At 31.5% G+C, this 25,373-nt stretch overlaps 3 protein-coding genes across 4 annotated transcripts in view; 2 read left to right on the top strand and 1 right to left on the bottom strand.

Annotated features, from left to right (window-relative positions):
* LOC139498352 (tumor protein D54-like) overlaps positions 1–12,115 on the bottom strand; it is a 38,680-nt gene extending 26,565 nt beyond the window's left edge. For both annotated transcript variants that reach the window (XM_071286739.1, XM_071286740.1), the window contains exon 1: positions 11,975–12,115. In XM_071286739.1, coding sequence (XP_071142840.1) covers positions 11,975–12,014 — 40 coding nt within the window. In that variant the 5' untranslated portion in view covers positions 12,015–12,115. The remainder of the gene's footprint in view (positions 1–11,974) is intronic.
* A 140-nt stretch (positions 12,116–12,255) lies between these two features.
* LOC139498356 (splicing factor 3B subunit 6-like) lies at positions 12,256–25,113 on the top strand. Its single transcript, XM_071286743.1, has 4 exons — positions 12,256–12,364; positions 14,854–14,972; positions 23,074–23,212; positions 23,838–25,113. Exons 1-4 carry the CDS (start codon positions 12,338–12,340, stop codon positions 23,925–23,927), a joined length of 375 nt encoding a protein of 124 aa, XP_071142844.1. The 5' UTR covers positions 12,256–12,337; the 3' UTR covers positions 23,928–25,113.
* On the top strand, positions 15,149–20,868 carry LOC139498345 (zinc finger protein 862-like). The gene is made up of 8 exons (XM_071286723.1): positions 15,149–16,390; positions 16,867–17,288; positions 17,561–17,679; positions 17,955–18,199; positions 18,742–18,865; positions 19,166–19,439; positions 19,611–19,814; positions 20,245–20,868. Exons 1-8 carry the CDS (start codon positions 15,547–15,549, stop codon positions 20,431–20,433), a joined length of 2,421 nt encoding a protein of 806 aa, XP_071142824.1. The 5' UTR covers positions 15,149–15,546; the 3' UTR covers positions 20,434–20,868.
* Positions 25,114–25,373: the final 260 nt, after the last annotated feature.

Raw genomic sequence — 25,373 nt, 5'->3', positions numbered from 1 at the left:
CTATTAGAGATAACCTCAAAATTTGTTAAAGGTGGTCAAAACTTTTAGATAACAGGTCTTCATCTTTTATATAAGCTTTGGATTTCAAATATTTTGGTCACGAGCATCACTGAAGAGACATGTATTGTCGAAATGCGCATCTGTTGCAAGAAAATTGGTACCGTTAATTTTATTACTACCACTGAGTCGATGCCTCTGCTGGTGGACTATTAGTCTCTGAGGGTATCACCAGCCCAGTAGCCAGTACTTCAGTACTGGCATTAAACATTTAAAATACGGATTTATTGTGTTATTAAAATTTGCTGTTACAAATGATAGAAATTATTATAAATTAAGGAGTGTATCTCCCTCATGCAAAGCTCTGATTCCTTTCACAGATTTGGCTATACTTTTTGGACCTTTTGGATTATAGCTCTTCATCTTTTATATAAGCTTTGGATTTCAAATATTTTGGTCACGAGCATCACTGAAGAGACATGTATTGTCGAAATGCGCATCTGGTGCAAGAAAATTGGTACCGTTAATTTTATTACATGGTTTCCTGATAGACAGTAAAAATGGAGGTGGATAAAACCCTTTTCAGATTTTCATTCCTTTTTTTATGAAGACAGCATACATGATAAATGAGAATGACATTCTCCATTATATCATGTATATCCTTAAATGTGTATCTGATGTATCCAAACAATGTAATTTTTGTTTCAATGTTGTAATTTGTTCCAATAAAGAAAGTTACGGACAATTGTGTTATAGTTTTTATTATTTATATATATATATGATTTCAAATAGATTTAAATATCTGATTAGCAAAAGGAATTATCATTAACAAAAATGCACAAATTACACTTAGGAGCTGACCTCCTTCCTCTAATAAATTAAGCTGATACATGACACTAGAGGTTGCATTTCTGTAAATATAGAAAATGCAATTTCCCATACATGTACATTCAAAATGAACTCCTTTAATGTCAAAAATGTAACAGTTTTCCTTTGATGTTTTTTTTTTTAAATTCATCCTAGAATGGAAAGCTCAAATGCACTACCATTTTTTTTTCAAAGGTCAAAATATTGGGTTGTGCAGCATATTTTCAACATTAACATGATTAATAATACACCTAGAAGAGCATTCTAGAATTTAAACTTATTCTAAACTTTTGTAATACCATGAATATCCCTCCCTTCACTTTCGATCTTCCTCAAAATCAAATTCCCCATCTATTCATGTGTATGAACATAATATACTGGAAACATTCCCAAATTATGTCTACAAGATGAAACATAGAGACTTTCAGCACCAAAATCTTTTCTGACTACTAGTTCAGAGACCAATATTAAAAAACCCACTTTTTTTTTGTCTAAACAAAGTTTTGCAAACATTTGCTAGTCCCACTAAAATTTCACTAGTCTGGGCATTAGACTAGTGGCTAAAGATACAGACTGTAGAGATCATATCAGGGAACCTAAGAACTTCAAAGCTCATATTTTCCACTGTGACAGTACAATAGTTTGAAAAAGAAAATCTGCCCCAACTTGCATACATATGTACTTTGTAAAGGGATATAACTTAAGAATGGTAGAAGTGACGCTACCTAAATTCATACTTGATATGAGTTTTGTGTTTTAACATAAAACGTTGTGTATCAGTTTCATAATGTTTGATTAATGCTAACTTAGGTTGATGAATGGAAGAGAAAATTCAGCAATTTTCCATTTGTACAGGGGCACAACTCTAGAATGGTAAAAAATTGACGCCACAAAAATTCATGCTTGATTTTCTTATGTTTTGTGGTAAAAAGCATTGTGAATAAATTATATAACATTTGATTGAGGCAAACTACTAAGGGTTATAGAATTCAAACTGAAATGATAAATTGAGCAGCAATTTTTCAATTTTTAAGGGGCCATAACTCTATAACAGTAAAAGCACAATGAACAAGGGTAAAAACTGAACTTCAACTCTGCTTGTCAATGGTTCTGGAAAATCATTATAATGAAGCAAAAAGATTATGTTCTATACAAAAGTGATCATGAGACAAAAACTTGAAATGATAATAACATGTATATATACATGCATTGACATGATATACATGTACATGATGTATGGCAGATTTGAAGTGAACATAGTCACAAAATAAATTGATGTACATGTATACCAACGTTTAAGGTGATGTATGTTAAAAATAAAAGATGATTGTGTCTAAAGACATGAATTTCCCTGTTCAAGGTTTATAAATTCCAACTTTAAAAAGGGCATAACTCACTGTCTCAATTTGAACTCAGTCCAAGTGGTGTGATACTTGGCATTGTGTGGTAGTTTCATAAAATATGGATGAGGACAACTTTAGTTAAAACTTATGAGTGCAGACAAAAATGGGACTTACCAGTCAGAGCTCAGACATAAATCTGAATCTGAAGTCTGAATCTGCTTTTGACTCATCATGCTCATTCTGTCATAGAGGTCTAAATTTGTAAGTTTTAGGATTTGTCTCCCTTTAATGCAAGACAAAATACGACTTATAAGTCAAATATTGTTTAGCAAGAAATAATTTATCAGAATCAAAAAGTTGCAAATATAGACTCCAACAAGTCGATAAGTTATCAAAATTGGTTAACTTCAAGACCCACGCATTTTATAAAAAGGTCATGCATCTAAATAAAATCAAATAATGACATCATTGAAAGACAATGCTTTGTCTTCTAAAGAAAAATATGAATGAGAGTCTAAAAAATCGGAGATAATGTTAATTAACCTTACAATGCAACCACCTGGAACCACACTTAATGAGGTAAAACTTCTGTGTTTAGTAAGGATGTTCAATTAGATAATTAAATATAGATAGCTCAAGTCCTTGTGAACTCTCAGATAGGTTTTTGCTATCATAGGTGGTGTACTTTGGCCACTAAGTAAAATTAAGTTTTTTCATCAACATAAATAGACCTTAAGATGCTATAAACAAGTCTGTCATTTTCTGACTTAGATAAGTCTAAAATTGAAAACACATGTTTATAATAAATACACTGTTTTGACTTTAATTTAGGGAATCTGACAGATTGACTTTTATATGGGAAAGGTGTCCCCAATAATTATGATAACAGTAGAAAATCAATAAAAAACAAGAATGTGTCCCCAGTACACGGATGCCCCACTCACACTATCATTTTCTATGTTCAGTGGACCGTGAAATTGGGGTCAAAAGTCTAATTTGGCAATTAAATTAGAAAGATCATATCATAAGGAGCATGTGTACTAAGTTTGAAGTTGATTGGACTTCAACTTCATCAAAAACTACCTTGACCAAAAACTTTAACCTGAACGAATGAACGAACGGATGGACGGAAGGACGGACGCACAGACCAGAAAACATAATGCCCCTCTACTATCATAGGTGGGGCATAAAAATAATGTTCTAATGAAAAAAAATTTAGCTTTTTTTTCACTTTTTTATTTTCCCACATTTGCACAGAAATATCTTTCTTTCTTCCAGTCTCTTTTTTCATGACTTTGAGTATTAAAATATATAATTATTAGTCTAGTAAAAGGAAGGGGCACAATTACAATTTCATTTATGTCAATTCTTTAATGGTCTGATGATAGCATTTCTTTGAATACATTGAAAATAACATAACTTATGACTTGACAACTAAAATCCGTAACAACAGGACCAAAATCTGAAACGTTACAGTATTTCCCTTTCTTTTTCAACTTAATTTTAAGTCAAAGGGAAACTTCGCAAAAAAATGAAAATTTTATATTATGTTTATGTACATTCAATTATTTAAAGGAGTTGTCATTTTTATCAATATAAGATTTTGTGAACACTAAAACACACCTGCGAAATCGCTGGCATTTCCAGCTTTTAAGCTGTTGTAGAATGATTTATTGTTAAAGATTTTATGTCTGGAGAAAAGGTATCAAAAGCCCTCTCCATTTTTGCCAAAGTCCGTTATTTGTTTCCTTTTCTGTTATATTCCATTATTTTTGAGTATCTGACACTAGACCACAATTACTCTTCCCCTTTGCTACAATGCATTTCTTGATAAAAGTCAAATTAAATTTTAAAAAAAGCACCGCTTTAAACATGAAATAAATGTAACTACTTATAGACCATTATTATTCTCATAAAATATGCTTCTAGGACAATCCATCAGTGCTTTTTCTTTTGTAGTAGCATGATACATTTCCAATATTCAGTTTCATGGTCTTGTTTGTAAAAAGGTAGAAGGTACCAAAATGGATAGTCATATTTAGTATTAAAAAACACACTGACAACATCATAGCAAAAAATAACCATTAAACGATCAAAAGACAAACAAAGAGATAAAAAACACATCATAGATTAGAAAACTGGTTTAGGTTGCACAACAAGAACCCCACCAACATCTCAGGTCAAATCATCAACGCTCCGTGGTACTATGGTATACCAAACCTTCATGTTATATGCAACAAGCAATCTATAAAATTAGACCTCAAAGTGAAATAATTCATAAATAGGTTTATTAATACACAAATAATGAAATGAATTTGAACATTCGGTAACCAGATGCTCCGCAGGGCGTAGCTTTATACGACCGCAGAGGTTGAACCCTGAACGGTTGGGGCAAGTATGGACACAACATTCAAGCTGGATTCAGCTCTAAATTTGGATTGTGATTAAATAGTTGACACAGCATAGGTTTCTGACACAGAATGAATGTGTTATAATTAACTTAAAATTTTTGTTTTCTCTTAGAGCAATTCACTATGCTGTTGAATATTACTCCTCTCAAAAAAATGTTTGAAGAAATTTTCTTTTTTATTTATGAAATTTCAAATGAGAACCAGATGCTCCGCAGGGCGTAGCTTTATACGACCGCAGAGGTTGAACCCTGAACGGTTAGGGCAAGTATGGACACAACATTCAAGCTGGATTCAGCTCTAAATTTGGATTGTGATTAAATAGTTGACACAGCATAGGTTTCTGACACAGAATGAATGTGTTCTAATGAACTTAAAATTTTTGTTTCTCTTAGAGCAATTCACTATGCTGTTGAATATTAATCCTCTCAAAAAAATGTTTGAAGAAATTTTCTTTTTTATTTATGAAATTTCAAATGAGAAATTGAACCCAATTTTTTAATCACATCCCCCTATCCCTTATTCCAAAACTAATCTCAATTAAAATTTCGAATGGAGTTTGCAACAATAACTACTCATTTAAATACATCATAAAATATTAAGATGTAAAAAAACTGCTTGTTATCACTGAATGGTAAAGATTATTTTAATTTATCAGTTGGTAGTAAAAAGTGAATATACATTGTATATTGTATATAACAAAGATTTAAGTTGATTCTGGACAAAGAAAGATAACTCCAATTAAAAAAAAATCTTGCTATTGCACAATATTTTGCAATTAGATATTTCTTGCTTACTATTCTGGACAAAGAAAGATAACTCTAATTAAATTTTTTTTTGATATTTCACAATATTGTGCAATTAGATATTTCTTGCCATTGCGCAATACTGTGCAATTGAAAAGACTTGCTATTACACAATACTTAATATAATAATTTTAGATCCTGATTTGGACCAACTTGAAAACTGGGCCCATAATAAAAAATCTAAGTACATTTTTGGATTCAGCATATCAAAGAACTTCAAGATTTCAATTTTTGTTAAAATCAGACTAAGTTTAATTTTGGACCCTTTGGACTTTAGTGTAGACCAATTTGAAAACAGGACCAAAAATGAAGAATCTACATACACAGTTAGATTTGGAATATCAAAGAACCCCATTTATTCAATTTTTGATGAAATCAAACAAAGTTTAATTTTGGACCCCGATTTGGACCAACTTGAAAACTGGGCCAATAATCAAGAATCTAAGTACATTTTTAGATTCAGCATATCAAAGAACCTAACTGATTCATTTTTTGTCAAAATCAAACTAAGTTTAATTTTGGACCCTTTGGACCTTAATGTAGACCAATTTGAAAACGGGACCAAAAGTTAAGAATCTACATACACAGTCATGACAGTTAGATTCAGCATATCAAAGAACCCCAATTATTCAATTTTGATGAAATCAAACAAAAGTTTAATTTTGGACCCTTTGGGCCCCTTATTATGTTGGGACCAAAACTCCCAAAATCAAACCCAACCTTTCTTTTATGGTCATAAACCTTGTGTTTAAATTTCATAGATTTCTATTTACTTATACTAACGTTATGGTGCGAAAACCAAGAAAAATGCTTATTTGGGTCCCTTTTTGGCCCCTAATTCCTAAACTGTTGGGACCTAAACTCCCAAAATCAATACCAACCTTCCTTTTGTAGTCATTAACATTGTGTTTAAATTTCATTGATTTCTATTTACTTAAACTAATGTTATTGTGCGAAAACCAAGAATAATGCTTATTTGGGCCCTTTTTTGGCCCCTAATTCCTAAACTGTTGAGACCAAAACTCCCAAAATCAATCCCAACCGTTCTTTTGTGGTCATAAACCTTGTGTCAAAATTTCATAGATTTCTATTAACTTAAACTAAAGTTATAGTGCGAAAACCAAGAAAATGCTTATTTGGGCCCTTTTTGGCCCCTAATTCCTAAAATGGTGGGACCAAAACTCCCAAAATCAATACCAACCTTCCTTTTGTGGTCATAAACCTTGTGTTAAAATTTCATAGATTTCCATTCACTTTTACTGAAGTTAGAGTGCGAAAACTAAAAGTATTCGGACGCCGGACGACGACGACGACGACGACGACGACGACGACGACGACGCAGACGCCAACGTGATAGCAATATACGACGAAAATTTTTTCAAAATTTGCGGTCGTATAAAAATTGAACCCAATTTTTTTAATCACATTCCCCTTTCCCTTATTCCAAAACTAATCTCAATTAAAATTTCTAATGGAGTTTGCAACAATAACTATACTCATTTAAATACATCATAAAATATTAAGATGTAAAAAAACTGCTTGTTATCACTGAATGGTAAAGATTATTTTAATTTATCAGTTGGTAGTAAAAAGTGAATATACATTGTATATTGTATATAACAAAGATTTAAGTTGATTCTGGACAAAGAAAGATAACTCCAATTAAAAAAAAATCTTGCTATTGCACAATATTTTGCAATTAGATAATTCTTGCTTACTATTCTGGACAAAGAAAGATAACTCTAATTAAAAAAAAATTAGCTATTTCACAATATTGTGCAATTAGATATTTCTTGCCATTGCGCAATACTGTGCAATTGAAAAGACTTGCTATTGCACAATACTTAATATAATAATTTTAGATCCTGATTTGGACCAACTTGAAAACTGGGCCCATAATAAAAAATCTAAGTACATTTTTGGATTCAGCATATCAAAGAACCCCAAGATTTCAATTTTTGTTAAAATCAGACTAAGTTTAATTTTGGACCCTTTGGACTTTAGTGTAGACCAATTTGAAAACAGGACCAAAAATGAAGAATCTACATACACAGTTAGATTTGGTATATCAAAGAACCCCATTTATTCAATTTTTGATGAAATCAAACAAAGTTTAATTTTGGACCCCGATTTGGACTAACTTGAAAACTGGGCCAATAATCAAGAATCTAAGTACATTTTTAGATTCAGCATATCAAAGAACCTAACTGATTCATTTTTTGTCAAAATCAAACTAAGTTTAATTTTGGACCCTTTGGACCTTAATGTAGACCAATTTGAAAACGGGACCAAAAGTTAAGAATCTACATACACAGTCATGACAGTTAGATTAGGCATATCAAAGAACCCCAATTATTCAATTTTGATGAAATCAAACAAAGTTTAATTTTGGACCCTTTGGGCCCCTTATTCTGTTGGGACCAAAACTCCCAAAATCAATACCAACCTTCCTTTTATGGTCATAAACCTTGTGTTTAATTTCATAGATTTCTATTTACTTATACTAACGTTATGGTGCGAAAACCAAGAAAAATGCTTATTTGGGTCCCTTTTTGGCCCCTAATTCCTAAACTGTTGGGACCTTAACTCCCAAAATCAATACCAACCTTCCTTTTGTAGTCATTAACATTGTGTTTAAATTTCATTGATTTCTATTTACTTAAACTAAAGTTATTGTGCGAAAACCAAGAATAATGCTTATTTGGGCCCTTTTTTGGCCCCTAATTCCTACACTGTTGAAACCAAAACTCCCAAAATCAATCCCAACCGTTCTTTTGTGGTCATAAACCTTGTGTCAAAATTTCATAGATTTCTATTAACTTAAACTAAAGTTATAGTGCGAAAACCAAGAAAATGCTTATTTGGGCCTTTTTGGCCCCTAATTCCTAAAATGTTGGGACCAAAACTCCCAAAATCAATAATAACCTTCCTTTTGTGGTCATAAACCTTGTGTTAAAATTTCATATATTTCCATTCACTTTAACTAAAGTTAGAGTGCGAAAACTAAAAGTATTCGGACGACGACGACGCAGACGACGACGCCAACGTGATAGCAATATACGACGAAAAATTTTGCGGTCGTATAAAAAATTGTATTGGTTATAATCGTTTTAATAATTTTAGAACTATTCAGAGTCTAAAGTGTCACTTTCACATTCTTTGAATCCTTTGTATACCCCATCCAACGATGGAAACTCTTTTCTAATTATGTTAACTACACAAGCCGGTAGGATTATTCTGTGTTTCTTGCCAAGTGGTTGACCTTTCCTGACCCAGCACACAAACTGACGATAAGCTGTAAGCTTGCTTTGCCTGTGAGTAAGTACGTCTGGAGATCTCCCTCTATGGCACTTGTACCTCAGGAAACTAATATAGCTTGTTTCAAGAACAACAGGGTTTAGACATACTATTCTAAAATCTGTATTTTCAGTGAAACATTCACCCAATTTCATTTTTTTTTATCAAATAGCATAAATTCGTGGCAGCAGAAACATTCCGCCGGCAATGGCATGACTATACAGTTTGTACATGAACATCAATTGACGTCTTTTTGTCTCGTATAAAAATTAGGTAGAAGTTATTCTTTAAAATTTGATAAGCTTGTGTATTTATAACGATGGTGATTCCATTATTGAAATTTCAGGTTATCATTCTTATTCAATTCCATTCCAGTTAGACAAAGTTGACATTTAAATTTTTCAGGCAACTTTTTTGAAATTTTCGTTCAAATAGCTGAAGAATTAGTACGTGGTGAGAATTAAATTATTTTGATAAGGACATTAATTCCTGAATATGTAAAAAAAAAAAGAAGATCGCTTTGAACGACCCAATTATATAATTGCAATTGGTAATTACTATCTATTTAAAAAATTCAAGGTCACCGATTCTTATTTTAAATTTTTAATTCATTTACTTTTGTTTATAAGGACATCATTATTCATAAATTTATTCAATTAAACTAATTCAGTATTTCTTTTTTTACAAAAAATATTCAGCGTCAATAATATATATTTAAACTGAGCTTATGGAAAATATTAAGATTCCCCACGTGTATCATTCATACGAAATGTTGTTCACACCTAGAAAAGTGAACCGTGACAGCTTAAATTTACTGAGTAAAGATCAAAAGATACAAAATGATAATCTTTTAATTAACTTGAATTTAACCACGCATTCAACAGGTAGTCACTATGTGTCAAAGTACAATACACATTGTATTTGCTGGGCCGTATTTGCACACTACAAATGTACTAGCAGGACATATATTTACTAGACAGACTGATGTAAAAGGTAAAAAGTACAAACATGCATTTTTAAAACACTATCAGTTAGGCCAGGATTTTTTAATTTGTTGGTTTACGGATCCGCCGACCCGATTTTGCCGATTTCCAAAATAAAAATAAAATCAAATTTTCAGGCTTTTTTTTATTCTCTCCGACCCTAACAAATGCAGTATCCCTGAAAAATAATTAAAATATCCTTTTTTATGAAATGAAATGCATTAATCACTAACAGAAGTGATGACACTTTCTGTTGTGAAAAATGAATCTTTCAGTTTACGTTTCTAAAAATAGACAAATCAATTATTAATGACCTTGAAATGTCGTTTGCGCAAATAATTTTGCGGAACGAAACCTGTGTTTAAAACAAATTACACAATGAGTTCGTTTCCCTTATTTGTCACCAGTCCGTAAGATGCATGTTCTCGTATAAATAGACTTGTCCAAATGTGGACAGGTGGAAGTTCAAGAAATCAAGTTAAAATACTGAATTTTAACAAATCATTTGATATTTTCTTGTTTTACAGATAATAAAAAAATATCGTCCATTTGGATAAAAAACGGGAATGCATAACAACAGATTATTTAACCTGATATTCTCGTTTTTTCCAGTGGACGAGTCTATTACGTTTTTGACACGTGTGTTGAAACTTATTTTCGTACGACGTTTTTACTTTTTTTCTTTATCAGTTTTGGTGCTTATTATTTTTCACCAAGTTTTGATTAAAAGCTAAGTCAAATAACTGACGTGAATCTGTTTTTCTTGTTTGTGAAATGACGATTTAATTTCGTCTTTGTCAGTGTACCCCCCCTTTTTTTACGGGAAATTATTAGACAATGTCATGCGATGTTTACAGCTGAGCAATAATATTTCATCAAACTAAAATTTAAGAACGATGAAAAATAGTATGACAAACATATTATTAGAAAGGTGAAATATATTTTTATTTTGCATATGGTTTTCTGTCTTGAAAGATCTTTTTTTTTCTTTTTTCCCGACCGACCGACCCGACTTTTTCATGGAGAAAATCCGTAAACCAACAAATTAAAAAACCGTGGCCTTATATATGTCTGTTCAAAATATCATCAAAATATTCTTTTATATGACTTACTTGTATCACTATAATCATTTCAGAAAATATTAAAATATAAATCGTACATTCTTATTTTAAGCTGATCACTATTCCATCTTAATTATTAGTTGGTTAATAGCTACACCAAACGTTGTCGATGCGCTTCAAATAGCGTTATAAGATGAATAACGATTAAGATTTACAATGAGATTATTTCAACTCCCGGCATGCAAGAAGACTTAAAACTACGTCACATAAGTCATGTAAGTCAGGAAGTTCAAAGAAATAAAATAAATAATTTTCAATTTTCTCCTTTATTGCTGTTCATATCCAGATAAATCTTGGTGAATATGTTGTTTATGGTACAATGAACAAAACTAGCTGATAAGTAAAAATTCGTGAATTATCCCTTTAAAATATGTTTGATTTAAAAAAAAATTCATACAGACTTCTTCCCCTTTCATAGTTAATGCCTGCCTCATATTTTTTCTGCTTCATGTTTACAGATTAGTGCTGCTGTTGTAGAAAGGTCAAGTTTTTTATGAGTAAGTTAGTAAGAAAATTATGTCCCTTAGAACAATGTAGAAACTTAATATACATGATACATTTGTATATAGGGTATAAATCAGAAAATTGCTTCAGATTCAATATGCAGTTTACTCATTTTATAGACCTCTATAACATGTTTTGAAAGCACTTTTTAATATCCCTTAGAAACTTTATATAGGGCTTAAATCCATGGGCGGATCCAGGGGGGCCAGGCCCCCCCCCTTTTCGTTAGAAAAATTTGGTTGATTAAATAAAGGGTACCACTGAAGCTTGACTGGAACAGGGGCCCCCTTCCTTAGGTCAGTCAGTGGACCCCCTTATGAAAAGTTCTGGATCCGCCACTGAAATGAAAAAATTGCTTCAGACTCAAAAAGTGATTTACTCATTTTATAGACCTCTTTAACATGTTTTAAAAGCGATTTTTAATGTTGCACTTCAATCTATGGCTATATTGAGAGTGCACAAATGTCCATAATGAGTCCGGATAAATATATGTACATTTCTACGTCTTATGTACACGTTGAAAGCTTTTTGCGTGTTGTTGACAGTTTTAGGAAGACCGGGCAGTTTTTCTATGATTTTGATTCGTGGCTCAACATTTAGAACATAATTTGGGTCTATACTGTTGAAAGACTGTGAACTAATGCCTACCAGCTGATTTGTCTGGGGTGTCACTGGTTGGAGTTGACATTTTCAGTCAGTATTTCTTTCCTACACCTGAGTGTGATTCACAGTGTTGCCGGAAGTTGCTAAATTGTCATTACGGGTGACGTCACATCGACGTATACTCTCTAGACTAAAAGAATAAAATTAGAAAATTGAAGACAATGTATTCAAGTTGTGATCATTTTTTATTCTTGACAAATTATGATACCTATAAATTAAATTACAAACTCAAACGTTATTCACTTTTATAAGCTAGTTTAATGACTATTTCAAGACGTTGCTCAAACGTTTTAAAAATGGAAATTGCATTCGGTACATAAAGCACTTTTACAGCCTTGAACAGCAAAAATGGCATTGAGCAGAAAAGGGGGAAATGTAAATTGTTTAAATCATTATCTGATCTTATGTTATTGGCTTTAAATTCTTTAGAAATGATTGAGTATATGTTTTCTAGCGCAATGATTCAAGACAACTGTGTTTACCTTAATTAAGAGCTTTATGAGGGAATAATTAATAAAAAAAAATACATGTTTATACCCCCTTGCCTTAGCAATAAGTAAAATATTTGTTTACCAAAACCATTGTTACAGTGTTAGGGTCAATTTTACTTGATTTAGAGTTGTACCATTTCATGAGTTAAGTCAAGAAAAAACCTTAAAAATTATGTTCAAAACACCAAAACGGCAAAAGGCAAATCCAGTATAATTTTAAGGTTGACTTTTGTGTCCATGTGCAGATGGGTATCAGGTCCGTTCGCGCCCAATACACTTTCTCACCCTACATGTTCGCACCTCGCACGTTCGAACCCAATTTAAAATCACAAATTCCAGTTGAATAATTGGAAAATCATGATTGTTGTTTTAAATTGCTTTGATTCAAATACTTTGATCTGAAACAATGAAAACAAAAAATGATAGCAATATACGAACCAAAACATGATTTTAAATTAATTCAGCACAAAAAAAAATGTTGTTGGAATCTCACTTTATTTTTGAAACAATGAAAACATTATAGCAATACACGAAATAAACCATGAGTAAGATTTATCCAACACCCCAAAAAAAACCGTCACAATCTCACTTTATTTCAGTAGAAACAATGATGTGTTTTTTTACAGCAAAAAAATTATTAATAAAGTAAGCAAATTTTTCAACAAACTTACCATATTCTGTTCAAATAATAAACTATTAATGCAACTACATGTACATGTATGCAACAATAAAACAAATAAAAAAAATGAGGGTGAATGGACCCTTGGCAAATAGATATTAGGGTGAACAGGTACTAGGCAGAACGTGAATCAAGGCAAACAGACCTAGATTCATCAAGAAGCAACAAAAAACTTAAGATAATTCTAATTCAACTATTATTTCAAATATATATATTACATGTATTAAGAATTGCCTAACAATGTAATTTTAACTTTTAATTGCGTTTATTTTCATTATTTTGTAAATATTTTAAACATTCTTATATTTACATACTAAATAGTGTGTTAAAATTAAATTGTTAGGCAATCTATAATTTTATTTGTGTAATTGAATTAATCTCTGTACTGATCAGGGCTCACACTACTTCAGAATTATAGGGAGAAGTGACTTCTCTTTTTGAAACTGATAGGGAGAAGTGGTGAGATTTGAAAGAGAAGTGCTCATTCGCGCTGTGCGATACAATGTTTGGATTTTACAATAGTATAAAGGGCCATATATGTAAATAATGTTTTTTTTATACTGTTCAATTCATATCTGAGTAAAAACATTACAATTAAAGTAACATTTGAAATTAAAAGTTGTTTAAGCTTGTGAGAAACTACCAACTAAATATCTAGCACTAAAAAAATAAAAAATATTTAAAAAAAATGTAAAGAAATTATAATATATCAATTACAATTTAATTAAAAATTATCTTGTGTATGACATTCAGTGTTTCTCATAAAAAAAATATAAAAGTTATTAAGCTGGGCCATAATATATTGATATTAGTATAATAGTCTCAGAGTTAAGTAACTTTAATCAATAGTTTGAAACAATCCATAAAAAATATAAGGAATTATATACACCAATCAATTAGATGTAACCAAAAGTCTCTTAATGCGTGTGGAATGCGTAATTTTTCCCTTTGGGATCAATATTCTTCTGTCAGCTGTTCCATCCGTGCGTCCGTAGTAATTATTGTAAAAGTACGGATTTCGGTCATAGCTGGTCCGGTTCAGATCCGTAGATTAGAAATCGGTCAATGGCGGACGAATGCAAGAAAATTTACAAAAATAAACGATGTTTGACAAGTTATTTGGAAAGAAACATGACGTTTTTAATGCAATAAATGGATTAAAATTTACTGGAGGCAACTTTTATCACGTTTAAATGAAGTAACAAACTTATTTTGCCGCCGAAATTGAGGTTGATGTACGTTTTCGAGTGAACAAGCACCGGTACTTGCAGAAATGCACGAAGTGATAAAAAGTTGTATTTTTATCAAATAACCTGCTACACACTGCGAAGACAATGCTTCAACCTCTTTTCAAAAGATAATGAATCGTTTATGTCTGAAATTCTTTAATTATCAATAAAAATTTGATGTTTCATCAACTTGGTAAAAATTGAAAATGTCCGATGACGGAAGCGACTGAAAGCGACTGTCGTCAAGAACAGGGCGACTTGTTTTCGCTTTTGGGGGTCGAGGAAAGCGAAGTGACGGTCGGGAAGGCGACTTCTTCGCCCAAGTCGCCTGGTAGCGTGAGCCCTGCTGATTGATCCACACTCCAATAGATTTGTATGGACATCATGTGCTGCTGTTTATAGGCACTTATTTATTAAAAAGATATTCATTAAAGGGGCAGTAATAAGGTGATTTTCATTATTCAGGTTCGGCTTCCACCAGAGGTCAACAGGATCCTGTATATCAGAAATCTGCCCTACAAAATAACAGCTGAAGAAATGTATGATATTTTTGGAAAGTATGGTGCTATACGACAAATAAGAGTGTAAGTATTAAAACAATGTTGACTTAGATCTATAACACGTATAATGTGTACTATTTCTATTCTGTCCGAAATTTCAAATCCTAGCCTTTTTTACCTAGATTATTTAATTCTTAAATTTTACAGCAATACAACAAAAAACCAAAATGACCTGGGATTCAGTAAACTTAGTATATACAGTCTTCGAATTTGGGCGGTAGTCCGAAGCCCGAGGCGTGTAAAATCATCGTCGGGCCTGTAAATCTTAATTTGTACGCGCCCGTTGGGCCTGTAGAAATTCCGTAGTGTTAATAACTTCAGCCGTGATAGAAACAAGCATATGCGTAAAAAATTGTAGCGAAATTGTATGGAAAGATCGTTAAAAACGTTCCGCTTCTTACGCAGTTAAAATTTCTATCATCACCGTGTACATCTGGTTCCTTTACCTTTGTAATGCAGCAAATATAACATGACAACCGACCGGGATCCAGATTTGTTTCTGTATCACTTGAGTGTTTGAAGACACCTCAAATTTTAATAGAAAATAAATGTTTAAAAAGACGCAAACGTAAATAAACAAAATGCAAGTCATGATAGAATGAGTCTTCTACGTTATTTTGAGGGGGCAAAGCCCGGCAAGAGATTAAAAGTTAACAAAATTGTTAGTGAAGATGAAAAGAAAAATGCAAAAAAAGATTACGAAATCAACAAAAGGGAACGTAAATTTCAAGTACAATGGCAAGATAAACGGCCATGGCTTTCGTTTAATAAGGCCGAAAATAACATGTTCTGCATATCATGCAGAACAGAAAAAGTTGATTCTGCCTTTGCCAATGGCACAAATAATTTTAAAATAGAGGCTGTCAAACAACATGAGGCAAGCAAAAGCCATCTTCACTATTTGCAAAAGTTCAACACCACCTCACAGTCACAGCCTAAAACATCACTGGCTTCACAATGTCTACTTCAACTTAAATCTAATGAGTACGACAGTTTAAAAATGAAATTTATTAATGCACACGCAGTGGCAAAACACCACAAGTCCTTTAAGGACTTTGAACTATTGTGCCGATTAGACAGAAAAAAGGGGATTGATACCAGTATGAACTATAATAATGACAAATCATGTTCCATGTTCATAAAAAGTATTGCAAATGTAGAAAAAGAGGGAATTGTCCAAAAGTTGACAAGTGCTAAATTTCTAAGTGTAACAATGGATGGCAGCACTGACTTTACAGGGGAGGACCTAGAATCAGTTTATATACGGTCATGTACCAGTGGACGTGTTGAAGATATTTTTTTGCACATTGGAGAGGCTGAATCTGCTTGCTCTGGTGATTTGTTTGATTTCCTTATGAATGTGTTCTCCACTATGGGACTAACAGAGGCAGTAAATTCAAAATTAGTAGGCTTTACTGCTGATGGTGCTTCCAATATGCAAGGTTTGTTTAATTATTTTGTATTTTCATAAATGTGCAAGCAATTATAACCACGACAATTTTTCGCAATAATTTAAATAAAAACATTGCAATATAAACAAAATTCTTAGTAAACACTACAATAAATCAATATTGAAAAACATAATTTTAATAATTTTAATTCATTATTTTTTATTCAATATCAGTCCACATAATCATTAATTTGATGACCAAGTATATACATTGAACATGTGATGTCTGCTAAGTGCTTCAAATTTAGTAGAATAATATGCAGCCAAAAATTGACAATAAGAGAAGGTTGAAAGAGGCTTAATTATATATGTCAAAAGGGAGTTGATATAAATATTCTCTTAATCTCATATCAATATTAAAATGTAAACATGGTAAATGTTTAGTTTTGTAAATTGAAATTCTTCTATGTTCAAAATACACTTAAACATGTTATATATATATAATAATATGTTTTGTTTTAATTTTAGGGAACAAAACTGGCTTAGCAACAAGATTGAGGGAAAAATGGCCTCATCTTGTCACGAATCACTGTCTGGCTCATAGACTAGAGCTTGCCTTCAAAGACTCCCTGAAATCTACTTTTAAAGCTCTCTATGAAAAACTTATGACATTACTTCTGGGTCTCTATTACCTATACAGAAAGAGTCCTAAACAGAAGAAGGCACTGAAGAGATCTTTTAAAATTCTGAATATAAATCAAATTTTACCGTCAAGAGTGGGTGGAACCCGTTGGCTGCCACATGTTGCTAGGGCAATAAATGGATTTATTAAAGGATACAGGGCAATAAGACTGCAACTGGAATCTGCATCTCACAACAATGCCAAAGCAGAGGGACTGGCAAAATTGGCTAGAGACGGTTCAATAATTTCTTACATGTTAATTTTGAAGGTAATTTTCGCATAAGTAACCAGTATAGAATTAAGAACTTTAGAAGTATAATCTAAATCAATGAATTTTATAAAAGTTAACACTGTCACTGTTACAACTTAGTCAGTGTCACTGTGCATGCTGTGACCTTTGTTTTGCAAACTTATTTGTGTTCAAGTATACATTTCATCTCATTGTCTTAGTTATAAGCATAGATTAACATTTCATTGTCTATATTTGACTGTTTCAGCCTTCTTAGTAACTTACATGACATTTTAATTTTTTTTTCACAGGATGTTGTTGCTCAACTTGTAAAATTTTCGTTGTTCCTTCAAAAAAATGGTCTTACCCTTGGAGCTGCATACATGAGAGTAACTGCAACAAAGGCAATGTTTTCACAACTAATTCAGAAGTATGTATACTATGTTTTATTGCATTTGAGCTTTCTAAAATTATGATTTTATGAGTAATATTTTGCACAAGTTTTTTAAGACTCAGTCAGTCTTTGCTCATTGGAAAAGTTGTACAAACCAAAAGTTTCTAATTTCTTATGGTTCTTTTCAGTTTTGCATTACAAGAATTGAAAATAAAAAAGTACTTTTGTTATTGCCAGTAGTACAATTTTATCTTTTTTTTTATGTATAAGTCATTGTAAGATAAGCAAAATGTAATTACGAATGATTTTAGGGAAACAGATGACATTGTAAAAGATGTACAGGTAGTTATGGATACAGAGTTATACCAAGGAGAGGAAGTAAAATTCAAAGGGCATAAATTTAATCCTGATGAATTACGGAAAAAATTCCTGACATGCGTGCTCAAGGAGATGGATGTTAGATTTCCTATTGAAAATCCAAACACCTCAATAATCAAAGCATCTTTGATCACTTGCTTTTCCCATTGGCCTATTCGTGGATCAGATAATATTTCAGGTTTATAGTTGATGGTTTATTGATTAATAATTGATTTGAGCCTATTCTTTCCTTTTAGTTTATGTTGTCAATTCTTGAAGTTGCATGTTTTCTGTTTTTATTTTCAGCCTGCACATGTTTCTTGTTCTGATGTTTTATTATTTGCATGTAAAATTTTATAATTATCAGTATCTTTCATAAACCAGAGTTTCAATTTTGGTTTTATGAATATGCATACACATGATTTTATTTACACATCAATGCCATGCTGCAATGCATATGATATGAAATAAGGAATAATAAAATAGTGTTTTAATATTAAGTCATTTACCTTGTTATATTCTAAAAGAAATTCATATGGATTGTACAAAACTAAAAAATATTAACCCAGCTCACTTTTAGATATTCTTAAAGAAATAAGTTTTCATATCAAAGATTTATGTGAAAGGAAATTAAAAATCAAAACTAACATTTCATGTACATGTAGACCAGTAATGACTATTAGAATTTTGAGATTTATGCTTAAAAATATATTAAAATAAGATATGAATTTTATTTCTCAGATTTTGGTGATGAGGAGATGAACACTGTAAAAAAACAATTTGGGGCTGTACTGCAGGCTGAAAATGTGGATACTGCACAGTTGTCTGGGGAGTGGTCATTGTTGAAGGCCATGGTCTATGAAAGGTGAATATATCAATTTTATATTATGAAATAACTTTAACTTTTAAACAATATTAATCAGACTTTGACATTACATATTGTCCATAACTTCCATGTGAAATAATGATTTTGTTCTGTTTCTGATTATAAAAAAAATCCTGGGTACATGTATTACAGGCGATGCATACTGTAATTGATCTTCCATTAAATGCGCCTCATATCATTCTTTATGATCTGAGGTGTATTGAATGAAACCAGTTCATTTGTCATACCTGCCTTTGATATATTTCTCCAATGTTGATATGATAATTTAATGTTTTGTAGGTTTGGATCAGACATGAACAATGTGGATTTACTGGATGTCAACACAGCATTCCAGAACAATGATGTTGATAATGTGCTGTGTGTCTTTGACTTGTTAAGAAGTCTGCCTCCCACTTCTGTGAAAAATGAGACATGCTTTTCATCAATGAAGTTGACCAAAAACAAGAGAAGAGGCAGACTTAATAACAGCACACTGGACACATTAATGTCTGTACAACTCCAGTCACCGTCTATAGAGGAATTTAATCCAGATGCTGCCATCAAAGACTGGCTGGTTAGATTCTTAAGTTGTATACACTATTTCACTTAAGTTGCAGATATCAGTATTAATTAAAGAAATAGATATAAAGAAATCTTGTTTGAGACGTCAAGCTTTAATATTTTTTGTAACTTTTAAACTTGTGTGGTACAAATATTGTAAAAACTATCATTGATTTTCATACAGATAACCCCTTCTGGTAGAAAAAGAAAGGTTTGCTATTCCTCCAAAACCAAAGTGCCTGTGACAGAAGACCAGCCTGGTACTAGCCACACAGAACAACCTGTTCCACAAGTGTTGGGTCCACTAGAGCCTGATGAAGTTGAACCAGCTGAAGACCAGTCTGAACAAGTGGTAGCTGTCAAACCCAATTCAGAAAATTATGTTCAGGTGAGCCACTAGTAATATCAATAATGATTTTGTAAGCCCAAACACTGATTCTGAAGTGCTAACCAGGTTAAACCTGGTAACAACAATAAAATAAATCAATGACAGCCTTTTTGACTGTGTCATCATTTTTATGTTTAATATAAATTGATAGTTGAATGGCATTTATTAGATCTTCAAAAAAAAATGTGTGCACATTTACATTAAGCTTTCAAGAAATAAAAATAATCATTGAGACAGTGCTGGATTCACACATTTTCAATTTCTCTTTCAACTCACCTTTTGATTATTGCTATTGTTAGGTTATGATTCTATATCAAATACAATGCTTTATTTAAAAGAATTAAAATATTAGCATGTCAAGTTTTACAATACTTTTTATTTTGTTTTCAAGAACTAAAATTTACTGTATTGTATGTATTATATACTTCAGGCAGCAACTACAGCTTTGAAAGCAGTGAGGACAGCCAAACAAGCCCTAATTGACAGCTTGCTATCTGGTGGTGATGATGATGAGGATGATGATGATGATGATAATTACACAAGTGACAATGATGAATCAGACAGTGAAATTCCAGAAAACTTAGTGGACAACATGATATTTTCATTCAGCAGAGATTAAAAATTGAAATAAATTAAATAATTTGAAAAACACTGATTTGATTTTTTGACATTCACTAATAAAAATTCAATTACTTGTATAGCAGAAGTAGTTCAGTGCTAAAAAAATATTTTTTGGCAAAGGAACGGTTATAACTTTTATTGGAGAAAATAATAATTTTCATTTAACATGGTGAAAAAAACTACATTTTTGGATAAGTTATATTTACTACAAGATACAAAAATGTAACCTCAGAATGCATGATTTTACATCTAATTTTCCAAAATTTTCTTGGGGGGGGGCATGCCCCCAAACCCCCCTAGGTGGTTCGTGTCGCTGCGCGACACTCACCGGTGATAGTGGGGCCTGTAAAATTTAAGGTGGGCCTGTAGAATTCCAAACCCAAAGGCCCACCTGGCCTGTGCCTTAAAATTTATAGTGTGAAGACTGTATATATATCTAAGATAGCTGCAAAAAGCCTGCATAGTTTAATGAAAATCCAAGTTGATTTGAAAAAGTAATAAAAAAAAATAAAGATGCCTATCTGAATTAATATAAACCATTTTTATTTTTATCTATTGTAAAATTAAATTCTTTAATTTCACAGCAATAAATCAAACTACCAAATAAGCTTGAATTTTGTAAGATCAATATTTAATTTAGTTAGACAGGCTGATTTACACCAGTCAAGACTAAATTTGAAGGTCAAGACTAGTCGAGACAGGTCAAGCCTTGGTCAAGACTATTTCAGACTAATTAAGTAAAGTCGAGACCTAGTCTAGTACACTTAAGTACAGTAAAGTACAGTCAAGACAATTTCGATACTAGTCGAGTAAAATGTGTGCTTGATTTTACTGGTCAAGCACAAAAACTGGTCAATTCAGACTCTGAGCAGTTTGTAGTGCAAGTGCTCATTAAAGATAAAATTTTTATGATATATTTAACTGATAACAAACATATGTTATTACAGATTAAGGAAAAAAGAGAAGACAACTCATGAAAGTGTCTGTAATAACACATGCATGTTATTTTTCTTTGATAACTTATTTAAGTTAGACCCTTGACTGTACATAGCAAGAAAAGTCTTAGACAATAAGAATTAAAAAAAAATAACCTTGCAGGGCTCACGCTACCAGGCGACTTGGGCGAAGAAGTCGCCTTCCCGATCGTCACTTCGCTTTCCCCGACCCCCAAAAGCGAAAACAAGTCGCCCTGTTCTTGACGATAGTCGCTTCAGTCGCTTCCGTCATTGGACATTTTAAATTTTTACCAAGTTGATGAAACATCAATATTTTATTGAAAATTAAAGAAATTCAGAAATAAACGATTCATTATCTTTAGAAAAGAGGTTGAAGCATTGTCTTCGCAGTGTGTAGCAGGTTATTTGATAAAAATACAACTTTTCATCACTTCGTGCATTTCCGCAAGTGCCGGCACTTGTTACTCGAAAACGTACATCAACCTCAATTTCGGTGGCAAAATAAGTTTGTTTCTTCATTTAAACGTGATAAAAATTGCCTCCAGTAAATTTTTAATCCATTTATTGCATTAAAAACATCATGTTCCTTTCCAAATAACTTGTCAAACATCGTTTATTTTTGTAAATTTTCTTGCATTCGTCCGCCATTGACTGATTTCTAAACTCCGGTTCTGAACCGCACCAGCTATGACCGAAATCCGTACTTTTACAATAATTACTACGGACGCACGGATGGAACAGCTGACAGAAGAATATTGATCCCAAAGGGAAAAATTACGCATTCCACACGCATTAAGAGATTTTTGGTGACATCTAATTGATTGGTGTATATAATTCCCTATATTTTATTTTTGTGGATTGTTTCAAACTATTGATTAAAGTTGTGTAACTCTGAGACTATTATACTAATATCAATATATTATGGCCCAGCTTAATAACTTTTATACTTTTTTTATGAGAAACACTGAATGTCATACACAAGATCATTTTTGATTAAATTGTAATTGATATATTATAATTTCTTTACATTTTTTAAAATAACTTTTTTTTTTTAGTGCTAGATATTTAGTTGGTAGTTTCTCACAAGAACCTTAGTAAAACTTAAACAACTTTTAATTTCAAATGTTACTTTAATTGTAATTTTTTTACTCAGATATGAATTGAACAATATAAAAAGAACATTATTTACATATGGCCCTTTATACTATTGTAAAATCCAAACATTGTATCGCACCGCGCGAATGAGCACTTCTCTTTCAAATCTCACCACTTCTCCCTATCAGTTTCAAAAAGAGAAGTCACTTCTCCCTATAATTCTGAAGTAGTGTGAGCCCTGCCTTGATTAAAGAATGGGTTTTGCCCATTGATCTTTGGTTGCTTAAATCTTCTTCATTTGGACATTGTTCAATGTAGGCTAGTTGTCTCCATTACAATCATCAGTCTGCATGCTTAACTACAAGTACAAGTCCTACAACCCTGATTTGTAAAATTGCTTTCAGACTGGTAACATTCTTCTGTACAATGTACTTGCAATTGTAAGTCAAATAAAATTTTCAAAAAAACTGAGCTTCAGGCTTGTTGACTCAAAATTTTATTGTGAAGGCTGCTAAATAAGGCATGTATTCTCACATTTAATTTCTATTTTTATATTGCTTAATTTTGATGTGTTTTTACAATTTCAGAGGAAACACCCCAGATACAAAAGGAACAGCATTTGTAGTGTATGAAGATATATTTGATGCTAAGAATGCCTGTGATCATCTGTCTGGTTTCAATGTCTGTAACAGATACCTAGTGGTGTTATATTACCAAGCTAATAAGGTTAGTGGTTTTGTCAGATTTCTATTTTACCTTGTTGCATAAATACCCTACACACACACCTTCTCCCAAGGAAATTTTAACACATTAATTATAAGATTTAATATGGAAATCATCAATCTGAAAAAGTACATTGGTGGCCTTGTGCTGTTATTTGCTCTCTGGTTCAGGTTGGGTTGTTATTTCTTTAACACATTTCCTACTTCCATTCTCAATTTTATGAATGCCTGAAAATCTAAAAAAAAAACCAAACATGTTTTTGATTAAACAACAAAAAATTGTTCAGAGCTATTTTTGACAATTACATTCCCTTCCGTTAAGTAAAAAATGAAAAAGTTGAAGCATTTATTTCAGGTACATGTATCTAAAAATTGTCTTTTGTTTACAGTATCATCAATATTGAATCTACTGTCAATTTTAAAATATTTGTGATGTTCTTTGTGCAAAATTGCAGAGGATTTGGTATTTGAAAAACAATTGTTTTTTGAACTTATAGTTTACATTTTTGTATTAAATTGTAATAACTATTCCTACATTTTGTCAACTCTTCAAAAATCGCAAGAATAAATGCAAGCCTAATAAATATAGCAATTTATCATTTACATCATAAAATATATATTTTTTCCAGGCTTTCAAGAAAACAGATGATGTGAAGAAACAAGAAGAAATCACCAAAATGAAACAGAAATATGGACTGACAACACCTGAACGAAAATAGCAAAAACATAATACTCATTTTCACCACGTCATTATCAAAATTTTCATTGTCAATCATAAAATCGTCTGGTATGGAAGTAAAAGTATTTTGAAGTAAAAGTCAGTTTTTTTTTTAATTACTATAAACAGTGTTTGGACTTTTGTTGTGATCAACACTTTGTTTTGCAGTTAATTGTTTGTTAAGTATGTACTCACAGTAACTTAATATTAACACTTTTAAATTTGATATTGTTATTGAAATATGAAGTACAAAATGTAATGACTATTTACATAGGATATTGAAAATTTCATGAGTACCAAATTTTATTTTAAAAAATAAACAAATTTCAAAAATCTTTCTTTTATATATTTATAAATTGAAATAGTTGTTACAGTATGTAAATAAAACTGTTTGACTGTGAACTTACTACATCTATTTAATTTTGCTTATATCGATTCAGTGAATTATAAAAAAAAATATTTATAGTTATTATGAATATTGAAACAAATTTTGCAAACAACTTTTTGATTCTTTTTTTTTTTTTTGTTGCCTATTCCATTGTATTAATTGGCTGAATATACACAATATACAATTAAAGCATTGGTAATTTTAATTTCATGGTCTGTGAATAGTGGGAATTTATCTTGATTGTTTTATAAATTAGACCTTTGAATTATCTCCCTTGAATTAATTATCTCGATCCACCTAGCCAGTTGATACGAGTTCTTAAAACTATCATTTGCACATTGTGTATACTTATATATATAACATTATTGTAGAAGTAATTTTTGAGAGCTCATAAAGTTAAGTGAACAGATATTATTACAGGTAAAAATTATGTGCAATAACATTTTTCTTTCCATGAAAAACAAGACTTATAAAAGTGAAACATTCCATTCAGCTTAGATTTCAAAAAGTATTTTATTTGTAAGCTGTAATTAAGTTCAGTAGATGAACAATATACAGAAATCAAAAATCCACATAAAAAATATATTAAAATTTAATTATATTCTTGACAGTTATAATTGCCATTTTAATCATGTGCTTGTATGCAAAAGATTTAAATGTAGAAAATGTGTCTATTGGTCTTGACATGTGATTTATTTTATCAAGAACATATTTGAAATATCAATTTTCAATATCTGATATTTTTTCATTTTATTGTTTGTTTTAACATGTGTTTTTTTGTAATAAAGTGTACTTTCTACATGTTTGTTTGGTAACGTATTGAGTTCCGCATATCTTTACATCATTGATTTCCTTTGAAATTAAACCTCTTGGGCAATTATGAAAAAAACGTAAGAAAATTATGGTTAAATGTCAAAACAATGAAAAGACAATCAAGTCAAGAAAACACTGCACATCACAGTAAACCAGTCTTAAAAAAAATAGATAAAATATGGTACCCCTGAAGGGTAGACAGCTTCATTCTCCACAAGTGTTTTGGGTTTTGTTGCTCATGGCAAG

This window comes from Mytilus edulis, chromosome 12 (assembly GCF_963676685.1).
Source record: "Mytilus edulis chromosome 12, xbMytEdul2.2, whole genome shotgun sequence".
In the NCBI taxonomy this organism is placed as follows: Eukaryota; Metazoa; Mollusca; class Bivalvia; order Mytilida; family Mytilidae; genus Mytilus; species Mytilus edulis.
Note: the sequence above shows the minus strand (reverse complement) of the source record. Positions and strands in the feature narration are given on the sequence as shown.